Source organism: Xyrauchen texanus, chromosome 32, assembly GCF_025860055.1.
Source record: "Xyrauchen texanus isolate HMW12.3.18 chromosome 32, RBS_HiC_50CHRs, whole genome shotgun sequence".
Taxonomy (NCBI): domain Eukaryota; kingdom Metazoa; phylum Chordata; class Actinopteri; order Cypriniformes; family Catostomidae; genus Xyrauchen; species Xyrauchen texanus.
Genome location: NC_068307.1, coordinates 35,129,523 through 35,156,992, shown reverse-complemented (window position 1 = coordinate 35,156,992; position 27,470 = coordinate 35,129,523). Strand labels below are relative to the sequence as shown.

At 38.7% G+C, this 27,470-nt stretch overlaps 1 protein-coding gene across 2 annotated transcripts in view; it reads right to left on the bottom strand.

The window, feature by feature from the left end:
- LOC127625721 (solute carrier family 41 member 1) overlaps positions 1-27,263 on the bottom strand; it is a 40,502-nt gene extending 13,239 nt beyond the window's left edge. The window contains exons 1-3 of one of the 2 annotated variants that reach the window (XM_052101083.1): positions 27,063-27,263; positions 24,269-25,288; positions 18,092-18,199 (exon numbers count right to left, since the gene is read on the bottom strand). In XM_052101083.1, the coding sequence (XP_051957043.1) occupies positions 18,092-18,199; positions 24,269-24,733 (573 nt within the window). In that variant the 5' untranslated portion in view covers positions 24,734-25,288; positions 27,063-27,263. The remainder of the gene's footprint in view (positions 1-18,091; positions 18,200-24,268; positions 25,289-27,062) is intronic. The other variant, XM_052101082.1, reaches the window with a different exon arrangement.
- Positions 27,264-27,470: the final 207 nt, after the last annotated feature.

Genomic DNA, 27,470 nt, shown 5'->3' with positions numbered 1-27,470 from the left:
CAGAGAACACAGGAAGTCTGTTTACAAATGTTCCCATTATATCTTAACCACAGCACACATTCTTCTGAATGAGCAGGACATGGATTAGTCTAAGTGTAAATAACTGCAATCAGACATGACTATTCTAAACTTAACCTTAGAGACATGATGAAACAAAATTGACTATTCACTTGCTTAATAAATCTCCTGTGCACAATTCACTCTGTGTATGTTATTCTAAAGAAAACAATTCATAGGCTTATCTTTCATCAAAATGTAATAACTGCCTTCTCAATTTTTTAATTAACCAATGCCAAATGGGCAGGCCAAAACAATATTAATCAGTATTTATTTATTATATTAATACTAAATTAAATTATAATAAGTATTACAATATAGCACAATCAAATCTTGATGGATAAATCAAACATTATTTCCTAAGGCCACATCAACACTATATAATATTTTCAGTGAAGGAAAACATCATTCTATCATGGATGAGAGGTGTAAACGTAGCATTAATTAATGTGTTTAAAAAAATCTATTAGTGTGGAAGTAGCCTTAATATTACTAAATATTCAATATCATTTGGAAATTACAGAACACATTACAAAAACTAAATAGGGATTGGAATAAAAATTGCACAAGAAATTTGTGACCGTGAAGAAAATAGAATTGCAAATTCCCAAACTCCCAAACTCACATCATTGGTTGAGCTAATGTTGACATGTTGGGCCGCTTCAACAATCAGAGCACAATATTATGATAGAGCCACAGTGTTTATACATTTTTGGGAAATCAACCTACGAATGACTTATAGTTCTCTCTGCACAATTACCAATATCTCTACAGAGTGTATATAGTGGGATATGAGAAAGCATTTAACATTGGAAAAAATTAAACAAATTAGCTTTGTGAATAATAAAATAAACAATAGTGTTGATAGAACACAATCATGAAGCGGTAATCTCTCCATGAGCATAAAACAATGAAACATACAATGCGGCATGGGGTGGGTATGTATGTATTGAGCTGGTAGTGGGAATATCCAGTGCTCTGGCTCCTTTTAGTGCTTCAACTAGAACAAATAGAGGTCAGTTCACTGGACAAAAGAGGGTTTGATGAGTTGGACAGATGCATCTCATCCTCCTCTCTCTACTTATCTCATCCCTCTCAGTACACACACACACACACATACAATAATGTTGAGTGCTTCTGGCCCTACAGAGGGGCTCTGTACCATGGATGAGGCCTGGCCTGACATGGAGCCACTCAGCTAGGGCCAACAGTACCTGCCTATTATCAACAGGATCTATGTGTAAGACCACTAACTACACTAAAGACCCCATGCATTAAAAAATAGTGTTTAGTCCATGTATGTTAGCTTTCAGGTCATCTATATATGTTAATGTACTCCTAAAAAGTGGACAAAATAAACTTTAAGCAGATATATACACATTTACACAGTCTTTCTCTTCTGGGTAAATGGACCAAAGTATTGATGACATCTTGTACGCACAGCTACAGTATATACAATTTTTTAGACAATAAAATAGCTTCAAAATCCGCGATTGAAGAGACTTTCACTAGAATGTAAATTATACAGTCTTACTTTAAACATACATTTTTAAGCTGCTGTGTTTTATTAAAAATGAAAATTAAGGACTACAACTACCATGAACATGTGAGCTATGTGTTTGACAAAATGGACGACTGTTGTAGTCCTTATTTAGCAACAGGTTAGCAACATGCTTTTTTAAAAGACACAACAGCTTCAAAATCCACAATTTAGGTATGCATGTGTGTAATTTATGACCTAAAACAAAATGGACAAAGTCTCTTTAAGCAATGTTACCACAAATCTTATTTTACTTGCAAATTGAAGATTCCTATTCTAAAAACTAATTGGAAACTCCACTGGGATGGCCTCTGAGTGGAATAGGAAAAATCTTAATTACAAGTTCCGAGCACACGAATTACCAAGCGAAGTAGTATGTACAAGTGGGAAACTTGTACATATGACAGATATTATAGTAAACTAATGTAAAGCTAAAGACTCGACCTTTGCTGTTTGTTTTATGCAAATGTATTAATATTTTGCTATATACCATGTTTTAATAAATAATATAGGTTGTGAAAAAGACATGCAGGTGTATTCATTTTTGAAAATTGATACATGATACAATGGAAAAAAACTTTTACAGTATCATAAGAACCATTTTGTCAAGCTTTTTTACTGTTTATGTGTTTTTGTTTTAGTTTTGCTTCTTTCAAATTTTGTTTTTGACTAGACTGTGGAACAAGTTGTAATAACGAATGACCAACTTGAACGTACTGTAGGTGCTTTCCAGGTATATGTGAAGGCAGCATTGTCCTTTCAGGTTCGCCCACAAATTGACGTCACAACTAAACAGCTCAATTGACTAGCAATAACATGTAGCAAATCATGGTTAGCCGGAGTGCTCTTTGCTAAACAGTGGGTCTTTAAACACTACACATAAATGTGCAATGTGACCATATAGACTGGCTGAGACTACATATACAGCAGTGGCGGCTGCTGGTCTTTCAAAGAGGGGAAGCTCATTTTCGGCCTACATTACAAACTTATTTACCCTATTTTTTGCACTAAATCAATCTTAGGTGTTGATCTGCCCTGCTGTTTAATTCTAATTTTTTCCTCGTAAGGAAGACTTTCAAATGGCTTCGCCAAAATCAGGTCGACAATATTAGCACCGTCTGCCATCGTGCGCATTTTCACCCGTACGACGCTAGCCTAGCCTACTCTATGAATGAATGAATGAACGAACGAACGAACGAACGAACGCTCTAAAACAAAATATATTAAAGTTGGTAAAACTGAAACAAGGAATGTGGTGTATAATTGTGTGAAATGTATTATGCAAATTGACTAGCAATTTCGCCAAACAAATATAAAGAAATAGGTTGCAGCAGTTTGTCTTTCGACTACACTTGAGAAATCTGCGATGGGACTGAGCGCGAAATAGCTTCAGTGACTTCTTATAGTACAGATTCACTGTCAATCAAAAGGAGATGCAGTCTTTCGACAGATCCTCCAATCATCACGCGGAAGCACGGAGTCCGGGCCAGCCCACTCCTCATTCACCCCCAGAGACTCTGAGCGTCCGTGGGCGGGACATAATCGCAGCATTTATCCAATGACCGTCTATTTTCGGAGCACTGAAAAAAAACTGTTCAGAGCAGCCCCGTTGAAGTCAATGGACGCTCGGCTTCAACAGGGAAATGCACTGACGCTACGGGAATGTATGAGAAGTAAATCGAGTAGCTGATTCTGAACGAACTCGTCTTCGAGATGAACGTGTTCTAACGCATTTTTAGTCAATAAATTGTTTACACAATAGTACATATTTGACCATTTTTTTTTTGACATTATAGGGGAAGCTGAGCTTCCCTTGCAGTCTTAAAGAAATCCCCACTGATATATAGTGTCACTTACTTTCGGGTATAAATACACAATTTCTGAAAATTTAAGCAACTTCTCAAATGCATTTCTTGGTACAACAGCCTCCCACACAAGTGTGGAGAAACAAGTGCTTTTCTTAAATGAGTCAGGAAGTAGAATAGCCCGAATACGTGAGTAGAATGCATTTCACAGAGGCAGACAGCCCAGCCATTTCGTTTAGACATTCAGTCCAACTCACTGTAGCCTTTCATTATACTTCAAAAGAGCTGTAGTACTTCTGAGCTTCCTGTGAACTCAGCCACTCAACTGCTTTAAATAAAAACTCAATTACACATTTTCAGAGTGACAAAAGAAACAATATTTTTGCTTGTCCTTGCGATAGTTGTAGCCACAATATTAGGGTGTTGTTGACAGTTGCCAGGATGTTGCTATATGGTTGTTAAGCTCTTAGGAATGGATTTTAGCATGTTGCTATGCAGTTGCTAGGGTGTTCAAGGGGTTGCTAGGAAATTGCTAAGTGGTTGCTAGGATGTTTAGGGTGGCTGCAAGAAAATTAAAAAGTGGATGCAAGTAGGGATGGGAGATATGACCAAAATTTGATATTTTTTTATATTTATTAACTTGTGATGAACCTGAAACAATCCTTTAATTTTTTCATAAGAAGACTTATGAATCTGGCCCCTGGTCCATAAATATGGCTTGGATCCCTCCTTCAATACAAGTCTATGGGATTTTTTTTGTCTGTTTTATCATCCATCAAACACAAACCATGAATCCGATCACTTGAAATAGTAATAACACACCTCTCCTTAAGAAGCCACACTATATAACGTACTGTATCATTAATGGCCATAGCACAGCATGGGATGTGTTGTGCACCAATGTTAAAAAATTATGTTTAGAGGCTTGTTCAATTCCCTAACCCAAAGTTTGAGCAATACAGGTTCTCAATATGTTTGCTTACAGTACAAAACAATCTAGTCTATTGCATGTTCAAGCAGGAAAAAACAACAGTTGCATTCTTTCTTTTTTCCTGCAATCTGATTTCTGTTTTGGCTCAAACTACAATGACAGCAAATTAGCAATGTTACTACATTACAAATATCCTGCGCAACAGGATAAAGGAAAAAGCAGGCAGTAGAGGCTGTTAGGAGGGAGGTGGTTGCCTATGTGCAAGTAAAGTAAATGCGTTTAGTGTGTATATGTGTGTGTGTGTGTGTGTGTGTGTGTGAGCGTGTATTTATCACTTTGTGGGGACCAAATGTCCCCATAAAGATAGTAAAACCCGAAATTTTTGACCTTGTGGGGACATTTTGTCAGTCCCCATGAGGAAAACAGCTTATAAATCATACTAAATTATGTTTTTTGAAAATGTAAAAATGCAGAAAGTTTTCTGTGAGGGTTAGGTTTAGGGGTTGGGTTAGGTTTAGGGGATAGAATATAAAGTTTGTACAGTATAAAAACCATTATGTCTATGGAAAGTCCCCATAAAACATGGAAACACAACATGTGTGTGTGTGTGTGTGTGTGTGTGTGTGTGTGTGTGTGTGTGTGTGTGTGTGTGTGTGTGTGTGTGTGTCTGTGTACGTGTGCAGGGGCTCTGGGAGTAAAGAGCTCTTGAGTTGGTGCCAAAAGCCTGCTGCTCACCGAAGTGACCCCACTCCGGCGGTCAAGGCGATTCTTTCGCAGTGCGTCCTGCCTTGTGTAGCACTGACACACACAGCGTGAGGGGAAAAACAGAGCTGGCTCAGGACTGTACTTCTAATGCTGATGTCTGGTTAACAGGCTGTCGCTTACTGATAAGTGGGGGTCTAGGCCACGATGATAATCTCTACACAGGTCATTCTGCGCAAAACAAGACAGGGATGACGCACACAACACATTCGCAGGCCAATAAACCACAAAATTCTGCAGTAGACATGGGAGGAACCAGTACGCAGTACCTGCACTTCTCTAATTTTGTCTACAGAGTACTGGCAGTTTTTCTTGCGTACCACCACTTTTCAGAGTCTCCTAGTACGATGTAATGTTTTTATTTAATGAAAGTCAGTGACTTGATGCCAATCACTTTTTTCTGACCTTTTGGATAAAATTGCAGTAAACATCCAAGCGCTCGCTGCGCACAACTCAGCGGTGAGTTTAACAACTCTCAACATGTTCAACAGCAAATACAAATGCTCTTGAAATTCTCAATAGCAAGCAGCAAATAATGGTTACCCTTCTGTCACTCTCTCGATGTTGTGTCGAATTAAGTGACACAAGGGGTCTTCCTGGGACGCAAAACGTACCTCTGAACCTGAGAAAAGGCCAATACGGGTATAAAGGGAAGAGGGGCAGCGAGTGCCAGTCAGACTTTTTCTTTGGAGCCGAACAGTTGTGCAACAGCAAGCTGAGTTCACCACTGTTCCACTCACCTCTACTGGTGATAAGCACTGCTGTTGGATCTACGGTGCGTTCCAGCTGGCGTTCTCTCTCTCTCTGCACGCTGTGCAGTCCACTCCCCTGGGCGCTTCGACAGCGCTTTCATTGCCTGAAAGAGTGTTTCTCCTCCTAAAAAGAGTTTATTTCCTCTAAAAGAGTTTGAGTTCCCACTCATAAAAGAGCAATATACAGCAGGCATTGAACGTCCTTTTCAGGTCGCGTCTTTTTAAAGATGTCTTTACGCCTCTGTGTAGTTCCTGGATGTAGTTGATTTCTTTCAACTTCTGACGGTCATAAAAGCTGCCTCGCGTGCCTGGGCTGCGATCACATGCAGGCAGCGTTTTATGAATGGTTCATGTTCTCAGTGCGAGAACATAGCCATGGCAAATTGCGATCGCAGCTTTCTTTTCTCACGAGAGAATACCACTTCAGCCGTCCCCCGTGCCATTCCTTCTTCCCACGGGATTGAGGACGAACCGGCTGGCGATGAAGGCGATTTGGGGATGAAGACGTGCTCGGTTAAATGCCGGGTAAATCCCCAAGAGCCACCCGCCCCCCCGGCACGCTTGCTTGCTTCCGTCCGAGCTTCTCCCTTGAGCCCCCAGAATTGGATGACGACATCGGCACTGCATCGGAGAGCGTCACAGCGGCATCTGATGCTGATGACTAATCTGGGCTCCCACCTTCAGGTCTGCTCGCCCAGTCTGAGGCTGACGCGCAGATGTCCGCTATGCTTTCCCTGGCTGCCGTGAGCGCGAGGCTGGACTAGAAACCTCCGTCCCCCCCTCACGGCTACTCGATCAGTTCCTCGGGTCAGGGCGGCGCTCATAGTCACGCCCCCCCGTTCTTCCCAGAAGCGCATGACGAGCTGACGCGGTTGTGGGGCGCACCTTTTACTGCCTGGAACGATCCCTCCGCTCGGCCGCTCTCACTACCCTGAATGGCGGGGCGGCCCTCGGGTACACGGAGGTCCCCCAGGTGGACAGAGCGGTTGCGATCCACTTGTGTCCCGAGAATGCCGGCACCTGGCGGGACTGCCCATCACTCCCCTCCACAGCCTGTAGAATGACATCATCACTGACCTCGAAAGTCACGACAATTCCCGACTCCCAGGCCTAGCCTGTTCCCCTCCTGGAATCTCTCTGTGGTCCTCTCAGGCTGCGTTAGCCTCCATCAAGAGGGTTGGGGACCTGCATCTCTGTTCTCTGTCAGCGACTCCTGCCTGGAGTTCGGTCCGGCACATTCTCATGTTATCCTGAGGCCACGACGTGCCCAAGGGTCCTACGACCCCCTTCAGCGACCAGGTCATGAGCCTGCAAGCAAGCTGTCCCGGGAGGAGGCAGAACCACAGCCTTCTCGTTGCTGTGTCCGGTACGTGCATTTATTTGGACCGCACGCAGAGCTCTAGATGTTCTGAGCAGCTCTTTGTCTGCTTCGGCGGATGGCGGAAAGGGAACGCAATCTCCAAACAGAGGTCAGCTCACTGGGTTGTTGATGGTATTTCCTTAGCTTATCACACCGAGGCCGTGCCCACCCCCTTGTTCGAGCACAAGCTACGAGAAGTGTGGCATACTTGTGCCTCGTGCCTTGCAGACATCTGCAGAGCAGTGGGCTGAGCAAGACCCAATACATTTGTCAGATATTAAAATCTCAGGGTTGAGTCGGTCTCGTCCCGTGTTTTATCAGTTCCGGTAGAACTCGGTAACTTGGCACAACCGACCGGGTGTTCCGCTTGCACACAGCGCGCTAAGCATTGCTCCCTGGATGTTCTCCTCCCTAGCCTTCTGGCCGGCGAATTCAGAGGAGCAATTTGCGGCCAGAACCACTACGAGTCACAGGTGCTCTATACTGGGGTCAGGCTCCACGGGCTTAGTTCCCTTTTCAGGCAAACTACCTGTGATGTATTTCCTGCGGTACGGTCCCCTTGTCGGCGGACCTGCATTTCCCTTGGGCTGCCCTGGTCGCCATGCTTGTAGAGTCCCCCCTTATTAGGCTGGACCTACCTACCTGGAAATCACAAAGATACAGGGTTTCTGTTAGCTGGTAAATACCATTTTTATTTCTTCCAGAATTTGCTGATATTTAATTTAATCCATTCTTTCCTCTACCAGAGAAATGTTCCCCTGTGCCACTGGCATCAACACAAGCCCAAAGCATGATCGATCCACCCCTGTGCTTAACAGTTGGAGAGGTGTTCTTTTAATGAAATGATGCACCCTTTTTTCTCCAAACATACCTTTGCTCATTGTGCCAAAAGATATATTTAACTTCATCAATAAAAATAATCTTTAACGTTATACCTTTTGGAGATCAGTTCATCTTCTACTCACTTAACTATTCACTGTATAGTAATTTTTTCTTAACTAATTACAATGGGTTTATATATTAAATAACCATATTGTAATGCCTATTTTTTGGGTAATCCAGTGTTATGATCCCTTGTTGTCTGCCCCATGTTTTCTGTTTCACATGTCACTTATCCCATTCCATGTCACGTTTTCCTTGTTGTCCGCTCCGTGTTTCACTTGTCTTTGTCTAAAAACTACAATTCCCACAATTCCCGGCCTCCCTCACTGCCTGCACTCATCATTGTTCTCACCTGTGTCTCGTTTAGTCTTCATTGTGTCTGTCTATTTAAACCCTGTTGTTTTCCTTTTCCTTTGTCAATCGTTACCGTTTTCATGTTCACTGTTAATGTTCACCCTGATGCTCATTCGTGCTCTTTGTGGATGTTTTTCAACCTGAGTTCTCCTGATGTTATTTTGTGTTTTCCATCGTGGACTTTTCGTTTGTTCCTGTGTTTGTTTATTTTGTTTGTTTAAGCTTGTTAATAAAACCGCGTTTGGGTCCAAACCTCCCGTCTGCCTTCTCCTGCTTCCCACACAATCATAACATCCAGTCAGAGAATAAAATACTTCCTTTTATATAATTTTCTCTTTATTTGGAAAAATGTTTTGGAGTAAAAAATAAATAAATAAAAACAATATGTTAAATTTCACATTATGCCACATTTCAGTCTGATATGTTGAGGACCTATTATTATTAAAAACTTTCCTCAAGAAATTCAAGATCTTCCCAAAGCAACGGAATAAAGAATATAATAGGCTACAAATGTATATATAGGCCTATAAAAAAATGCAAATAAACACTGCTTGCAGAAAATAATCCAAATTATGTAAACACTTCTTTTAGAATATAAATATTAAATTATTATAAACCTCTTCTTGCAAAAACATAAATGACCGAAATAATGCGGAGCACATCTTTTGCCTTCATAATATTCTTTTGCGTGCTTCATTTTGAAGAGGTAAAATAGATTGAATCCACACCAGATGTAGCACCTGTTTTAACAGCAAGCTCCTCTTAATTTTCTTGACTTGTTTGGGAGTCGTCCCATCTGTGGAGATGTTTTCCTCTTCAGGGTTTTCCCTGGGTCAAAAGTGAATAAGTAGTGCAAGTGATCCTGCTCTGGCATTCCTGTAAATTTCAGGAAGCCTTCTGGACTCGCCTGCACTTGGGTGCTCCAGAGAAAGTGAACGTGACACTCACATAAAACACAGATGTGTGTGTCAGATAGAAGCATATTATTCATATTGCACAGCCGTAGGCCATGTGGCAAATGTAATAGATTTTTTTGTAATGCCCACTTTTCATATGTGGTGATTGATTTTTTGTATTTTTATTAGCTTATTCCATGACAGCCATTATATATTGAACACACAGTGGCCATTTTGTGTCATTATTATATAGTATTATTAGGGCTGTCAATCGATTACATTTTTTTATCAAATTAATTACATGGTGTCCCGATTAATTAATCGCATATACAAATATTTTCTGAGAAAGCCCCTCATATAACAATAATTCAATATATAATGATGAAATCATTATATATAGTTATCTTTAAATATAAAAATTGTATATATATATAATATATATATAAAAATATATAAAATTACAATTATTTTTGTTTATGACCATATTATCGAACATAAGTCAATCATTGGCATACAGTTCACAGCAATCCATTTCACAAGTGAATTTGTCTCAGTTCGAAATTTATTATGAGGGCTTGTTTAAGGACCCGTCAATATACTGTACCTGTGTCAGACAAATGCTTGTGTAGCGTCTTGTGTGCATTGCATCAGAAACATAAATGTTTTAGGTCACTGTGTCAAGGTAAATATAGTTTAATACTTAGAACATATATTGAGATTCCTTAGTTTGAATTTGCGATCCATCAAGTGTTTTGAACGCAAGAACGTAAAGCATGTTTGTGTTATGCTGTCTGCTGAAGGGTTGTTTTGTTCACTGTATAAACTATGCGTTGCCCATACAGCTGAAGTTTCACTTACTGCCCTCTGGAATAAACAGGTGGTACTACAAGCTTGCATTTCTCATGACTCTTCATTATTACGGTCCGGGGGCATGCAATTAATTGTGTAATTTTTTTTTAGCGCATTATTTTTAATAAAATGAATCGCACTGAATAAACGGTTTAAATCGGCAGCCCTAATTATTATGCATAGTCCATCGCGTTATGGCTCAAAATAAACACCAAAATGAAATGACCGGAATTTTTCCAATTTATCCGGCAAACATTATCATTCCTGTACACGTTGGTCGGCACCAACATTTCTTAACGGAAACTCAGCTGAGATCACATTTTTCTCCCATTCTGATAGTTGATGTGAACATTAACTGAACCATATCTCCATGATTTTATGCATTGCACTGCTGCCACACAGTTGGCTGATTAGGTAATCGTATGAACAAGTAGGTGTACGGGCATTCCTAATAAAGTTCACAGTGAGTGTACATCAACATGGAAGAAAATGTCAATTTTATGAACACTTTAAATGGGTCAAGCTTGTAATTCTTCCAAAAAGATAGTGGACCAAGGAAAGGCAGAACACCAATACTACACACTCTAACTTCAAACACAAGGAGTCATTTTCAGAGGCAAGAAATACAAATAAAAAAGTAGTCATGTCGGTCCAATTCAAGAAAGAATTTATTCTTTTTTGATGTAAGAGCATTAGAACTGACAGTGTTTTTAATCCACTGATAATTAGCAGAATAGAGGTGCAACGCACCTTCCAGCTACAGTAGGTTTAGAACAAACCTTTACCCCCAAGTAAGAGCAATGCTTAATCGACATATTTGCAAAGCATCACACATGTCGAAGTCCGGAAGAGTTCAGGTAGAGTGAACACTGGCATGTTTGTCTGCCGCATCTCTCCGGGTTGTTTTTTAAATGCTTTTATTTCAGAGGCCTTTCGTATGAGTGACCTCAGGAAATCGAGCTATATACATCTCTTTTACGAACAATCTTCTGGACTAGTGACTATAAGTTTGTTTGAAATCTACGCTGCACCTCATGCCTGACTGGATCACTTCAAAGAAATTAACAATACTGAACTCACTGATAGTCTTCGCCAGCACTGCAATGTGCAGTCTTAAATAGGCTGCTTGATTCCTGGTCCATCATCGATGTCCAGTGAGTTTGGAGCATGTGGACTTTGATTTTGAGTAGCATTGGTGGATGCATTGAGGATGTTCTGTCTTCTGTTGCCCATCTTGGCCTACTGGAGTTTTGGAGTTTGCCCTCACCAGTTTCAGCGGAGAGCTCCCTGCTTGTTGGCAAGTCCATGCAATCATCTTTCTTCTGATATGGTTTTATTCTACTCATCTTTGGATTTATGGTGTTTGAATTCCTCAGAGTATACAATTATTGCACTGCTCTTGGAATTACGTGTCGCCCTAGGGTCCATCAAGGGTCACGCCGGCATCCCTGCAGAATACCAGCTGATTCCCCTGACAACCACCACACCTTGTCTTCACGCCGTAGCCCTCCGACTAGTGAAAGTGATTTGAAGAGTGCCAATTTTGATAATCTTTTATTTCACCACAAAAGACAGATTTCACCACTACTAAGATGGCCCTCATAAATGCACGTTCAATATTGAACAAGTCTTTTATGCTGAATAACTTTTTTATATCATGATCATTGGACTTTTTATTCATCACAGAGACTTGGCTGAATCCTGGCAAACAAATGGCCCTGGGGGATCTAACACTGCCAGTCTGTGACTTTTTAAATTCCCTACTGACTTCAGGATGAGGAGGTGGCATTGCCACTGTTTTTAAAAACTCTTTTAAATGCAGAATGCTGCCTATGGGCATATATTCCAGTTTTGAGGTCCAATTTTTAAAGATTAACATCTTGGGTCCTGCCATCTGTGCACTTCTGTACAGACCTCCCAAATTTAATCCATCCAGACTTCCTCGAACAATTTTCAGACTTTCTCTCTGGACTGGTGTCACGTGGTGATAGACTCCTGATTCTTGGGGATTTTAATATTCATGTATGCTGTCCATCGAAACCTCTGGTAAATGAATTTATCTCCCTCACTGAGTCTTTAAATTGTTTTTAAAATGTACTGGTCCTACTAACAATATGTGTCATACATTAGATCTGGTGTTATCGTAAAGTCATTCTGTGTCCAACTTAGAGGTCTTAGATATTGGCATTTCTGACCATTATTCAATAATGTTTGAGTCTGTATCTACTTGTCTTCTGCCTACTTTTTCTCAGCCCTTATGCCACTCCCGATCCATTCACTCGTCTACTGCTAATCTTTTTTCAGAATTTTATCAAACACATTTTACAGATGAAGTCTTAGATGGACTCGACACTGAATCATTGTTTGAAGCTTTTAATAAATCTTGTACTTTTGCACTTGATAACGTCGCTCCGCTCAAGCCAAGGAGAGGGTGTTTCACAGTCTTGGCTAAATGACGTCACCTGCGCTATCAGACAAGAGTGCAGAAAAGCTTAACGCAAGTGGAAAAGAGACAAACCCCAGGTCTCTTATGATATTTTAATGGAGTGTTTAACAAACTATCAGAGAGCTGTAAAGGAAGCGAAAGCTACGTTTTTCTCTACATTAATGTCTGATAATGCAAATTTACCAAAAGTTTTGTTCAAAACAATTAATAATTGGATGCCACCCAAGAGAACTGTGAAACATTTTTACACTTCTTTACTCACAAAATTGAGCAGATTCAAGGTGCGATTTTACCTACACAATTTGATCAACCACATATACCTTCACTGTCCAGCTCCCTAACTCACTTTCAACCAGTTACATCAGAACAGTTAGCAGATGTAGTCTCCAAAAATGAAGTGTTCCAATTACAAGCTCGATATTCTTTCTCCACACCTTCTTAAAGAAGTTTCCAAGACTATCAGTTCCAGTGTGACTAACACTGATAATTAACAGCTCATTAGCAAGTGGAGTTGTTCCAAGTAATTTTAAACATGCAATTCTACATCCTTTGTTAAAAACCAATCTCCAAATCTCCTGCCTTTTATTTCCAAGATTTTGGAGAGAGTTGATTCTTCGCATTACTATTACTATCTAAATACATTTAACAATTTTGATACATTTCAGTCTGGTTTCAGAGACTTGAACAGCACCGAATCTGCATTGTTGAAGGTCACTAATAATATTTTACTCTCCATGGATTCAGGTTCACCTGTCATCTTAGTTTTATTAGATCTCAGTGCCGTGTTTGACACAATTGACCATAATATTCTCCTCAATCGTCTAGAATGTATGGTTGGCATCCAGGGGATAACCCTCCAGTGGTTTTCCTCCTATTTAAAAGAAAGGACATTCTCTGTTAATTTAGGTAATTTTTCTTCTACCTCGGCTCAATTACAGTGTGGTGTCCCTCAAGGGTCTATCTTAGGACCCTTGTTATTTTCACTGTATATGCTTCCTCTGAGCTCTATTTTTAATAAGTGCAGCACATCTTATCACTGTTATGCTGACGATTCCCAATTTTATTTCCCAGTGAGTGTAGACAAGAATTGTTCATCTGAGAATGCCCTAAATTGCTTCAAATATATTAAACATTGGCTGGCAAGCCTTTTCATACAATTAAATGAAATCAAATCCGAAGTTCTGATTTTAGGTTCAGGTTTTAAGTTGAAGTTCTTCCATGTCCTCCTTACCTGGCCTGGTTTCCCAGTTAGGTCCTTTGTCGTCGAAAGTACAAGATCATGTGAGGAGTCTTGGAGTGATTTTAGACTCATCATTACTTTTCAGTAAGCAGATCAGTGCTGTTGTCAAGGGTAGCTTTTTCCACCTTAGATATATTGCTAAAATAAAACATTTTCTTTCCCATAAAGACTTGAAAATTGTGATCACTCACTTATTTTATCAAGGTTAGACGATTGCAACTCATTATACATTGGTCTGCCCCAAACTGCATTATCCCGCCTTCAGCTTGTTCAAAACGCAGCAGCTAGGCTTTTAAAAGGGTCAAGAAAGGGGGATCACATTTCTCTGGTTTTAGCATCTCTACACTGGCTTCCAGTAAATTTCAGGGTTCATTTTAAAATTCAGATTCTTGTCTACAAGGCACTATCTGGTCTTGCGCCCCAATATATCAGTGACATTCTACACTCCTACTCCCCACCAAAGCACTCAGGTCTTCTGATCAACTTCTATTGAAGGTTCCTTGTTGCTGCTGTAGATCTAAGTGTGAACGTGCCTTTTCTGTGATAGGTCCTAATCTATGGAATAGTCTCCATTTCCATGTGAGGCCAGCCTCATCACTAGACATTTTTAAATCTTCTTAAAAATGTATTTTTATTCTGTGGCTTTTGAATAGATTGAAGTGGATTTATACATGACATTAAATGTTTTCATTTATTTTATATTTATCTTTAAATCAGTATGTTTTTACATATTTTGTTTGTTTGATCTGTAAAACACTTTGGGTCAACTTCTATTATTTTTAAACGTGCTTTATAAATAAAGGTTGACTTGACTTGACACACATAATAATTATGGTTGATATGGTTACGTTTAATCACTGCAAATGTATTGAATGAAACATTTAACGTAGGTTGCTCTGAAGGATGGTATGATTAAACCAGTGGGGATTTCTTTAAGACTGCAAGGGAAGCTCAGCTTCCCCTATAATGTCAAAAAAATAATGGTCAAATATGTACTATTGTGTAAACAATCTATTGACTAAAAATGCGTTAGAACACGTTCATCTCGAAGACGAGTTCGTTCAGAATCAGCTACATTACATATAGCAGATCGGCTGACTCGATTTACTTCTCATACATTCCCGTAGCGTCAGTGCATTTCCCTGTTGAAGCCGAGCGTCCATTGACTTCAATGGGGCTGCTCTGAACAGTTTTTTCAGTGCTCGAAAATAGACGGTCATTGGATAAATGCTGCGATTATGTCCCGCCAACGGACGCTCAGCGTCTCTGGGGGTGAATGAGGAGTGGGCTGGCCCGGACTCCGGGCTTCAGCGTGATGATTGGAGGATCTGTCGAAAGACTGCATCTCCTTTTGATTGACAGCGAATCTGTACTATAAGAAGTCACTGAAGCTATTTCGCGCTCAGTCCCATCGAGGATTTCTCAAGTGTAGTCGAAAGACAAACTGCTGCAACCTATTTCTTTATATTTGTTTGGCGAAATTGCTAGTCAATTTGCATAATACATTTCACACAATTATACACCACATTCCTTGTTTCAGTTTTACCAAGTTTAATATATTTTGTTTTAGAGCGTTCGTTCGTTCGTTCGTTCATTTCATTCATTCATACAGTAGGCTAGGCTAGCGTCGTATGGGTGAAACTGCGCACGATGGCAGACAGTGCTAATATTGTCGACCTGATTTTGGTGAAGCCATTTGAAAGTCTTCCTTACGAGGAAAAAATTAGAATTAAACAGCAGGGCAGATCAACACCTAAGATTGATTTAGTGCAAAAAATAGGGTAAATAAGTTTATAATGTAGGCCGAAAATGAGCTTCCCCTCTTTGAAAGACCAACAGCCACCACTGGATTAAACATATATTCTTGTGGAGGAACCACAGCCCAAAAGAATGTCTTGCTATCCCACAAAACAGGCACATTCAACTCTTGCTGAACTATTTGGGACAGGTCAAGTGTAGGACTATCAAGCATAACTAGAGAAAGTGTTTTTTTTTCTGTTTTTCATCCACTGAGCAAGTCTGATAGTGTGAAAGCAAACTTCTCCTCACAAGCCACACAATTTAAGTTATCTTTCATGTCTGGAGCACATATTAAATTGAATACATCTGTGCAATAGTCATGTGAAGTATGAACAATATTAATAGTGATAATTGCCTTACTCATCACCACTCATAAATAATGGAACAGAATGCAGTATGTGACGAGGAGGAGGGCGTGGCGCTGAGTTGCCCCAGTCAGCAGGAGAGAGATAAAGAGGAGCCAGGGACACCAGTTCGAGAGAGAGAGACACAGGGAGCTGTGTTTGTGTGTGCTCACATATCTTAGTGCACAAATCCAAACTAAGATATATATATATATATATATATATATATATATATATATATATATATATATATATATATATATATATATAATTTTAAATTTACATTTTAAAATATTTAAAGATAACTATGTATAATTATTTCATCATTATATATTGAATTATTGTTATATGAGGGCTTTCTCAGCATATATTTGTATATGCGATTAATCACGATTAATTAATCGGGACACTGTGTAATTAATTAGATAATTGACAGCCCTATTTTGTGTTATTAAAGTATTTACTTTACTCTGGTTCCCGCTTCCTGGGATTGGAGGAAGAAGTGCTGTCACTCCACTGACAGAGGATTGTGATGGAGAAGATACACGATCCAGTGGTACTGGAGCAGTTTGCCAGGAGGCGGAGGAGCCTGCTGCCGCTGGAGTATGTCAGGCCTGAATTGGGTGTTGGGGGTATGTGACGAGGAGGAGGGCATGGATCGGCTATGACGATGGACGCCTGGTGCTGAGTTGCCCCAAGCAGCAGGAGAGAGATAAGGAGGAGCCGATGCCAGTTCGAGAGAGAGAGACACACACAGAGCTGTGTTTGTGTGTGCGCAAGTGTTTTGTTATGCTGAAAAGCAGTTTTATGTTTGCGTTATTAAAGTCTTTTTGATTGTTCACTCTGGTTCCTCCTTAGTCTGCCACACAGTACAATTACCCTCTAATTATTGTATATATCAACTAAAGGCTTTTTATCAAAATATTCTAATCACAGTTTGTGGCAGGGAGGAGGGCTGGGCCGGGACGTGATGCTGCACACCTGTCCCCTAATCAGACTAATCATGTCCTCGAGAGGGATAAAGGCGACCGGAGGTGGCAGTTCCAGAGAGAGAGAGGTTACGGGCAGCTGCCCGGCATGTGTTTGTCTTTTTGTTTAACTTAATCATTAAGTGATTATTTGTGTTATTAATCCTGTTCTCACCTCCTCCTTTCCCGTTTACCTTGTTATACAACAATTTCCTTCAAATGAGAATATTAGTGCCATTTTTAAAAGCTGTGAACAAAAATCAATCACCATCTAGACTAGACAAATTAATGATAGTGTAAGTGAAGTTATATCATAAACTTTTTGAATTAAGATTGTATTAACATACGATTTTGAGTTCCAGTTATATTAAAATAGTAAGATTATTATGTAGTAGAAAAATACACACATTTTTGTAAATAATATGGCTTAAACTACTTTTTCTAGAATAAATGATTAAAGGAAATTATATTTCCATGTAAAAAAAGTTTTCTATCCCAGTTTAATGTGCATCGACAATTATAAGTAAGCCATTCATAGGTTGACTTCCTGAAGACAGACCCTTAATCACATGACTCTTGGTGTCCACTTTCCTCACCCCAAGCTTACTCATTAAGGGCGAGCACAAGAGAAACTGCATTTTGTTTTTGTCAGTTGAGAAGGGATTTTTGTATTTACAAAATTCTAAATAATATGTTTTTGTATTTAAAAGGTGTTTTTTTATTGTCATTATCATTGCATTTATTGTACTTCATATTGATATTTCTTTTCTTTTCTTTTTTCTTTCTGTTTGTCTTGCTGCAAACACCTATCTTTCAGTGACAACTAGACTTCCTGAACATTGTAAACACTGTGGCTCTGTGGCACTTTCAACATAACTCACTTTTAAATATTACTAATTTGTTTGAGTTTCCATACATACCAACACTGGCTCAGCCAATGCCATGAGTTTGTGACAGGACTATCTGTTTTTGAGCAATGGAAGATGGGGGAATTTTTGGGATGTGTTGTAATTCCATTTGGTGTCACTAATAACACAAAATGTTCACATATCATCCATCTTTACATCACACTTGACTTTGTACAGCATTGTACTATGCAACTTACTGCGGTGGACAGTCTGGACGCAAGTGTCATTTCCAAGTTCCCTTTCAGGCCCAGGAGAGCAGGAACCAGGATGAATACTTCAGTCACCTCTGTAAACACTGTCCAATGCTGTTGAGAAAGTGATATACATCAGTTTCAACCCTTAAATTAATCCGTGACACCAAACACATCCAAGACATGTTCTATATTAGCCATGTTGTAACAGATGGATTTTTCATGATTTATATTTGCTATCTTTTTGCTTTTGATCACGAGTGACAATTAGTCTATTTACTATTTCTAGTGATTTATCTAGTCAGACAACAGTGGAATTGAATCTACTAGCGGCTACATCTTGAAAACATAGAAAAATAGCAATGTGATATGATCATAGGGAGGAAAAATAACAAATTAGATATCTTTAAAATCTCAAATGTTTCTCATAGACACTATTGATACTAAATGGAGAACAAATAGAGACTTTTGCTTAAGTTTCCTGCTTCTCAAATTTTTCTCCTGAAAAAAAAAGCCCCTAGTAATCTTGCACGTGCCTCCTCTGAAGTTTCAGAAGAGATATCAACAATCAACAAAGGCTAATATTCAGAGATAGAAATACTCTGAGAAACATCTGACAAAGTTTAATCTCATATGAAATTAATTAAATTACATCAACAGATGAAAGAGCAACATCTAAGCAATAGTGCTGAAAAGATTAGTCAATAAAAAATGGTTGAATAGTCGTTTGATCTCATTTAACATAACATGAGATCACGTTAAACTCTTATTATGATGCAGGAGAGCAGCACTGCAGTTCACGACTGATTTGTGTTGGCTTGTTTTCCAATAAAATATTTTAAACAATGTGCATTTACTTTAGGAACTATACAGCAGAAGAAAAAATTGTTATTGCTTTCACCTGAGAAGCAGCATATAAGATATTTAGACTTGCTTTTAGACAATAGATCTTGAATATCAGTATATTTGTTTTTACTGCACTCGCAGAAGTATAACCAAGTGAAAAAATTACAAGTATATACAAAATATACTTGTAACACTTATATTTAAGATACATTCTCTTTAAGCAAGTCGAAATATCTTATATGTTGCTTCTCAAGTAAATATATATATATATATTTTTTAAGGATTTTTAGACTATTTTAAATGGAAAACAAGACAAAACACTTGATAACAATTTTTATTTTTTGCAGTGAATTTCTTTACTGAATTAAACATAATAAAAAAATGTTTTTCCTGTTAATTCAGTGATTTTGTCCTCTTTATTGTTAGTTAGCACGTTTAGTACAACATTTTAAGTTGGGGCGCAAGCTGATCAATAATAGTAGATTATTGCAATATTATCTAATATATCTAATATTATATATATATATAATATTAATTGCAATAATCGTAGAATAGTCAAATAGTCGTTCTAATAATCGTTAGATTAATCGATTATCAAATAATCGTTAGTTGCATCCTGCTATTTTTTACCTTAGATGTACCAGTAAGAATGTTTGGGATCTCCAAAGAAAACTCAAGAACTCTATACAGCCTACACATCTTCAAAAAAAATAAATAAACATTTTTATAGTGATCATAGTGGATATAATCACCATTATAGACAATTAACAACAAGGATCAGTGTTTAAATCCTTAAATTAAAAACATTGTCTTATTTTTAACAACTTTTCTAACTCTCCAACTTTTTTAAGGGGATGAGTATTGATAACATCAAATTTAATTACATCCTCCGCCAGTGTTAAATTCAAGCCAATTATGCCTGCATCCATTTGAACTTCTTCCAACCGTCCTGCTTGAGACATCTTGAGTTGATGACTCTAATAACTGGCAGGCTGTTTTTTTCCCCATTAGGCTGCAGTGCTTAAGATGCAGTGCAGTAGAAGGCTGTGAAGATCAATACATAGAATGAGTGCTTATCTTTAGACCCATTCCCTCTGGTACACAGCAATTACAGGCCTGACATTGACTAGCTAAATCAATTCTAGAACCCTGTCAGCGCATAGAGAGCGGGGGAGAGTGCAGATGCGCTGCTAACTTAAAGGTGATCTCTGTAATTTTATGAAGTTCAAATAATTTCTCCTTTCCAGGCTTAATATACAGAGACAGCTGTAAGCCATTCATAGGTTGATTTCACCTAAAAGTGTAAGACTGGCTTTGTGGCGCTATTGCTCTTGGGTCAGTTTCTCAAAAGCATTGTTAGCCAACTATTGTCGCAAGTTCCATAATTACCTACATGCAGTAGTTCAACTATTTGCTATTTCCAGAAACTGTATTTCCAAAGAACATTTGCAAAGTGCATCACAAATTTGTGTGGTTAGAACTACAGCGCTCCACCTATGGTTAGAAACATACTATGGTCGCAAGTTCCATCGTTACTAACATAGTTCATTGATTTGGTGTATCCCGCAACTGTATTTCCAACGAACATTCGCAAACAGCATTGCAAAGTTGTGTGGTTAGAACTACAGCTCTCCATCTATGTTTAGAAGCATAGTTCCTTGTTTGTTTGCTGGGTGGACATTTTTTGACTTTGTTGAGGCTTCTATATATTTTATACCATATACTGTATATCTTTCATTCTATCAAGACTTTGACCACACTGTAAATAATGTCTGTAATTTTAATGGTAAAAGACTGTAAAACTGCTACTGAAAAATAGTTAAATGATTAATGAATATTAACTGTAAAATATACAGTAACAAATTGTAATACATTTTAAAAGACAATACAGTCATTTTTACAATAAGATGTTGTAAAAATAAAAAATTTAAAACAGAAAAAAACAATACTCGGGCATTCCCACAATTCCCAGAATACTGGCGCTACTACAGATAATTAGAGTTGCATATTTGGTAGTAATTTTCCCAGATAGTAAGGCTGTCAAATAAAAATTTGGATGTGTGCCAAGTACTGACGTTGGCTTACAGGCCAATTAGACTGGTCGTGATCTTGCGATGCAATGAATTTAACAAAACACGGGTGTCTCGGGATATGTTTTTAAGGTTGAATTTCTTTGAATTGATACGATGTCTAAAAACAGCGCTCCAGCATGAGACACCTAAAAAAAACTGTAAGATGTGGTACAACGGTTTAAAGAAATCTTTTCAAAATTCAACTCCTTTCCTGACACAGCATTTAAAAATGCACTGCTTATGCTTTGAGACACTGATAAGAGAGCAAGAAGCAATGGCCAAAGACCTCCACATAAGTCACCATCAGTGCTTGGCACACATCTAAAATTCAAAATACACAGTGTGTTTGTGCATTTTTATCTTAAATTTGGCTAAATATTCAAATTTAGAATTTTTATTTGACAGTCTTACTATATACTGCAGCAATAGTATGAGTAGTTTGGTAGGCTAGTATGCGATTCTGAAAATAGCCATGACTTTCGCAATTATGTTCGGGGATGTTAGTGGTGAAAATTACACACTTTGCCGGTAAACATAAAAAAACAACAAGAAATTATCTACAAATAGCAGCAATAGCACTAGTTGAAATGTTTGAGCAGTGCAAATGCCAGTTTTAATGTCTGTTCCTTTTCCCTTGTGTCATTGGCAGTGCAGGGGCCACTTTTAAAAAAAGGACGAACATCAATTGAGAGTTGGCGCTAGGCCACTTTGTCTTTGGTTTCCATTGAGTGAACCTCCTCTACTCTCTCTGTCTCCCTCCCCTAGTATGTTGCTGTCTTCAGGGAACAGCGCAGCCTTACCAATGCCTCCATGTGCCTCTCAGAGTTCTGCGAACTCAATGCACATCAATGCAAGCATGACATGGAGGGGGGGGGGGGGGGGGATTGCAAGATCGTGTTATGTTGGCTGGCAATGCTCCTCGCTTCCAGCACCTTTGGTCTCCAAGGCTCAGCATATAAGATCACAGTGGAATTCTGCAGACACGCTAGCAACAACCTACAGTGGTGATATTGATGCACACTAATGCATGCATGATCTTATGTAGGCCTATAATTTAAGTACTTAAAGTTATTAAATTAATTAGAAAATTGTTAGGTAAAATCTCAACTGGATTGAGAACATTTTAGTAATGTTTGCCCATGTAAAACTATCCAGCAAGATGCCAAGGTGATGCAATGCGTTTACTACAGTGTTATGAGTGTTTTGTGTGTGTGGGTGTGTGTTGCTATGCGGTTGCTATGATGATCTGTGTGGTTGCTAAGGTGCTCTAGAGGGTTGCTAGGTGGTTTCTTACTGGCCCAAGTCAGATATGGCTCAGGTCCCTCCATCAATGTTTATGTAAATGTTTTGTTTTAAACTGTTTAATTGTCCAGGTTGGGGAAAAAATTTAGTTTAATAGTTTGTTGGGTTTTTTTTATTCTTTTTTTTTTTAGGTATCATAAGTATCATAAAAGTGGTGCTTTTTGTGATTATGTTGTTTGTGCATTGGTTGATACTACAACTTGATGGCCCCAGAGTGGTTACAAAGGACAGGACAGGTTATACTTATCTGTCTGCACCAATTCCTGTCAGAATGAGATGACAGTGTGGATATGGTAGACCCTGACTGGCTTCCTGTCATGTTCAGTCTGGATTCCTTGTGGTATAAATTGTTTAGCTCAGAGTCAGACAGATCAGATTAGAGATTTTCTTCCACATCATTTTTTGCACCTATCTAGAAGTTGTATGCCCATCTTTATGTGTAGTATGTCTGTTTGTATGCCTAGCTCTTTCAGGGCGTCGATTATGCGATTTAGCAGCACTATGGAATTATAGTTAGGCAGCCAAAAGAAAATCTTAAATACATGCTAAACACAGCATACATACCGCATAAGTTTCCATTTAAATATGCATTTATTTTTCTGCGTTTATGCCTCTCATCCACACAAGAACAGACTTTACCTCCACCGAAAACAGAGCATTTAAAAAAACGCTCTTGCTTACTGCATTCTTTGGAAAATGATGACGTTAGGAAACTAAAAATTGAGCTTACAAATGCAAACAAATCAGTGTGGATGTCCAAACTATTAATACGTTTTCGTTTGAAAACACAATAATTTCTCTACGTTTTATGTTTCTCATCCACACTAGAACTGTTTTCCTCCACCGAAAACAATGTTTTGAAAAAGCTATCCATTAACGCATACTTTGAAAAACTATGACATTAGAAAACTGAAAAAGGAGATTTCAAAACCAATTAGTGTGGAAGCCCACAGTTAATACGTTTTAGTTTTAAAACACATTCCTTTTTCTACGTTTACGTCTCATCCACACTAGAACAGCGTTTTCCTCCACCGAAAACGGAGCTTTTTGAAAACATTCTCCTTTACCGCATTCCTTTGAAAACAATGACGTTAGGAAACCAAAACTGGAGCTTTCAGACAAAAGTAAGTTAGTGTGGATGTCCACACTATTAATACGTTTTAGTTTGAAAATAATTTCTTTATATTTATGTCTCTCATTCACACTAGATCTGCGATAGACTCTTAATTACAATGGGTCAAATGATATATGGAAAGAGAAAGTTGTCTACAAAAGCAACAAAGTTAATCCTCTCCAAACTTTCTAAAGAGACAACAATAGTATCATTTTACACATCCTCTTCAACAAACACAACAACCCTTCAGCATGGTGTTAGGGGCTACGAAAACCACTTTAAGCCTACACAGCGTGGAGCAACACGTGTTAGCTGCTTATTTGGACAGAACTTGTTCTGTGAACACCTTGACAGACATGCATGGCACTCTCCACCGCTCACAGTGTAAAAACATTTGTAAAACCCTGACTAATGGCTTTCTGCTTCACAAACATGCAAACCTCAGAATGAGTCACAATGGGTTTTACTGCAGCATTTTGACGTTTGTAAAGGATGTATGTTATGAGTCAGCTTCTTTTCAGAAATTGTAAGCTAAAATATACTATGCATATGTGAATTTTAAAAGTCCCTATAGAGATAAAATAGCCTGGTAAATTAATAAATATAAATAATGTACTTTTAAGGATAAAACACTTTATGATGCCTATACTGAAGTCAGTCGCCAAACTAAATGTGTCTGAACACCAACCTTATATTGGATATTTACCAGAAATCAATCTAGAATTTGGAATATTCATAAAAAATATTCCAGTATTATAATATTTTATTTTTATTTGAAATTTGATGCTTCTAATTTTGAAATAATTCCAATAATTAGCAATATACAGCAGGCAATGGGCTTTTACTCACCTGAACAATGTCCAGAACCATGCCAGCTGCAACTGTCCCAAACCCTGCCAGCAGGAAAGGGATTAGAACCTGGAGTCCAATAGTGAAAGATGTTTCTTTTAGTGGAACCGGCGGCACCGGGCTTTGGTCCTTACTAGTGTCATCACTCTCATTACTTTGGCTGGCGTTCTCCAGGAGTGCGTCCTCTTCTCTCTGGCCCTTTGCGTTGGCCCGAGAGTCGAGTACCACCATGTCTGGCTGCTCGTTCTCCTGATCACCATGGTCTGGTAGGGAGGTCACCTCTGTGAGTTCATACACCCCAGAGTTTGGGGGTACCCCCTCGGGGTTGTCGGGAAGTATTACAGGATGAACCGACCCGTTGGAGTGGTGGTATGCCGGCGGCGCCACCTCCTTCTTCATCTCTATCCTCTCCATCCCCGTGGACATGTCGGACAGTTTGTCTTGATCTTTCGACCAGAGTACCATGCGGAGGCCTTAAGATGTAAAGTGTGAATTAAGAAGAAATTAAGACACTTTAAGGCTTTAGTTTAGTTTAGATCAGCGGTTCACCTGATCTTGAGTGATAATTTATCCCATTAAAGATTGCACAAGTTGGTGCCAATAAATAAACTTTGTGCAGAGCATCTACAGGTCAAGGAAGAGAGACAGGTGCGTTCCCCTTCTCCAGGCTTGTGTCAGATCCTGCCTGAACTTGGGTAGCATGCAAATTATGTTCTCCATTCAAAGTGACTTTCCTTTAAGACGTGGCAATTGCAAAAAGCCACATGAAGTGACTTTTCAAAAATATCAGTGATAAAAATGGGTTTGTAGGTCTTGATCGAACGTCCACTGCTTGAGTCCCTTGTAGGCACTTGGCTTAAACTTTCCAACCAGCTCTGGGCAGCTGGATGGCTTGAGGCTTCTCACTTTACACCACGTGGGAAATTAGTTTTTGAAATGTATTTAAAGGTCTTTGGAGCCAGTATACTATTACAACTCACTGAAGTTCACGTGGCTGATATAGTGGACTTGCCCTTTCACCTGCCAAAGAGAAGAACATCTAGTATAAGTTCCTATATGAGATTTTAGCTCTTAAAACATTCTTCCATGGAAAGTTACAGACAGACAGATAGATAGATAGATAGATAGACAGACAGACGGACACATAGATAGATAGATAGATAGATAGATAGATAGATAGATAGATAGATAGATAGATAGATAGATAGATAGACAACAGATGATAGCTAGATAGACAGACAGATAGACAGACAGAAATACAGATAACAGACAGATAAGAGATGATAGCTAGATAGACAGACAGACAGATAGATAGATAGATATATAGATAGACAGACAGACAGACACAGATAGATATATAGATAGACAGACAGACAGACAGACAGATAGATAGATAGATAGATAGATAGATAGATAGACAGATAGATAGATAGATAGATAGATAGATAGATAGATAGATAGATAGATAGATAGATAGATAGATAGATAGATAGATAGACAACAGATGATAGCTAGATAGACAGACAGATAGAAAGACAGAAATACAGATAACAGACAGATAACAGATGATAGCTAGATAGACAGACAGATAGACAGATAGATAGATAGATAGATAGATAGATAGATAGATAGATAGATAGATAGATAGATAACAGATGATAGCTAGATAGACAGACAGACAGATAGACAGACAGAAATACAGGTAGACAGACAGACAGATAGATAGACAGATAACAGATGAAAGCTAGATAGACAGATAGATAGATAGATAGATAGACAGACAGACAGACAGACAGACAGACAGACAGACAGACAGACAGACAGACAGACAGACAGATAGACAGATAGATAGATAGATAGATAGATAGATAGATAGATAGATAGATAGATAGATAGATAGATAGATAGATAGATAGATAGATAGATAGATAGACAACAGATGATAGCTAGATAGACAGACAGACAGATAGATAACAGATGATAGCTGGATAGAAAGACAGACAGATATATAAACAGAAATACAGACAGACAGATAGACAACAGATGACAGCTAGACAGATAGATAGATAGATAGATAGATAGATAGATAGATAGATAGATAGATAGATAGATAGATAGATAGATTGATTATGCAGTTTCAAAGGAAAACACGTTAAAGTAATTTATGACGGAACTCAAACTTTTAATTTGAACGCTCATGACGTGATACTTTTAAACTTGACAAAATTCAATTTTAGGGATTATACACTGAGAACCCCTTCAGAAACGTCTTTTAGCATAGAAAAAGGAAAAGCGGATACGAGCCAACAACAATTTGCTCATGACCTCCGAAACAGAATGCCTATTTAGTAGTCCGATCAAATCCAGCCCAGCATGGTGCGACGTAAATTAAAAGTGCTCGGTGTTGGTTCACTTCGCATGAACACCTCTCTCCTCCATCCCTCAACATAACTCCATTTATTTAAAACTTGTTTAAGAGTTCATACCGTAGGAACAAGAGGGCAATGTAGAAAAGTAAACATTTGTGGAATTGTAAATGTTCTCCCTTGTTACTTAGCTATACATCATTTTTGGGTTTTAATTGGAAACTTTATTTAGAAAAAAATCAAGTTTATGGTTAAAATATTATATTGGATTAGTTTAAAATATTTTACAGACAGGTTATATTAGATCATGAGTTAATTACTTCAGTTTATAACTTAATTCTTAGCATTAGAATAAAGAAAAACAAATTATCAATACATTTCGCCATCGAAGCAATGCAAACCACAAATTGTAGTAAAAAAAACCTCACATTTAATGACCAGGTGAAGAAGTCATCTCTAGCGCCTACCTTGAATGGAAGACAGAAATCTTCAATGCTGACCTGCTGTCATTGTACTTAATTCATGCACGCGCGGAGCCTGAGGCTGATCTGCCGGTTCGCATTGGCTTATCTAGGGTTATGGACCTAGACCTAGATTAATGAGTAACCCCCTCGACTGAGGCTGTAAACTCAGATCCGTTACATTGTTCCATTTGACTCACGCTCAATCCTGCGCATCTATTTGATAGGAGGAAGTCGTGAGGCGGGCAACTCTGACGCGCTCGCGCTGCATTCTTACTCACACGAGAGCGAAAGTTAAAAATCCTACTATGACTGGGGCTCCTCTCATGAATATGTAATTAGATCACGCCGACGTTGCTTGGTACTGTATACTTC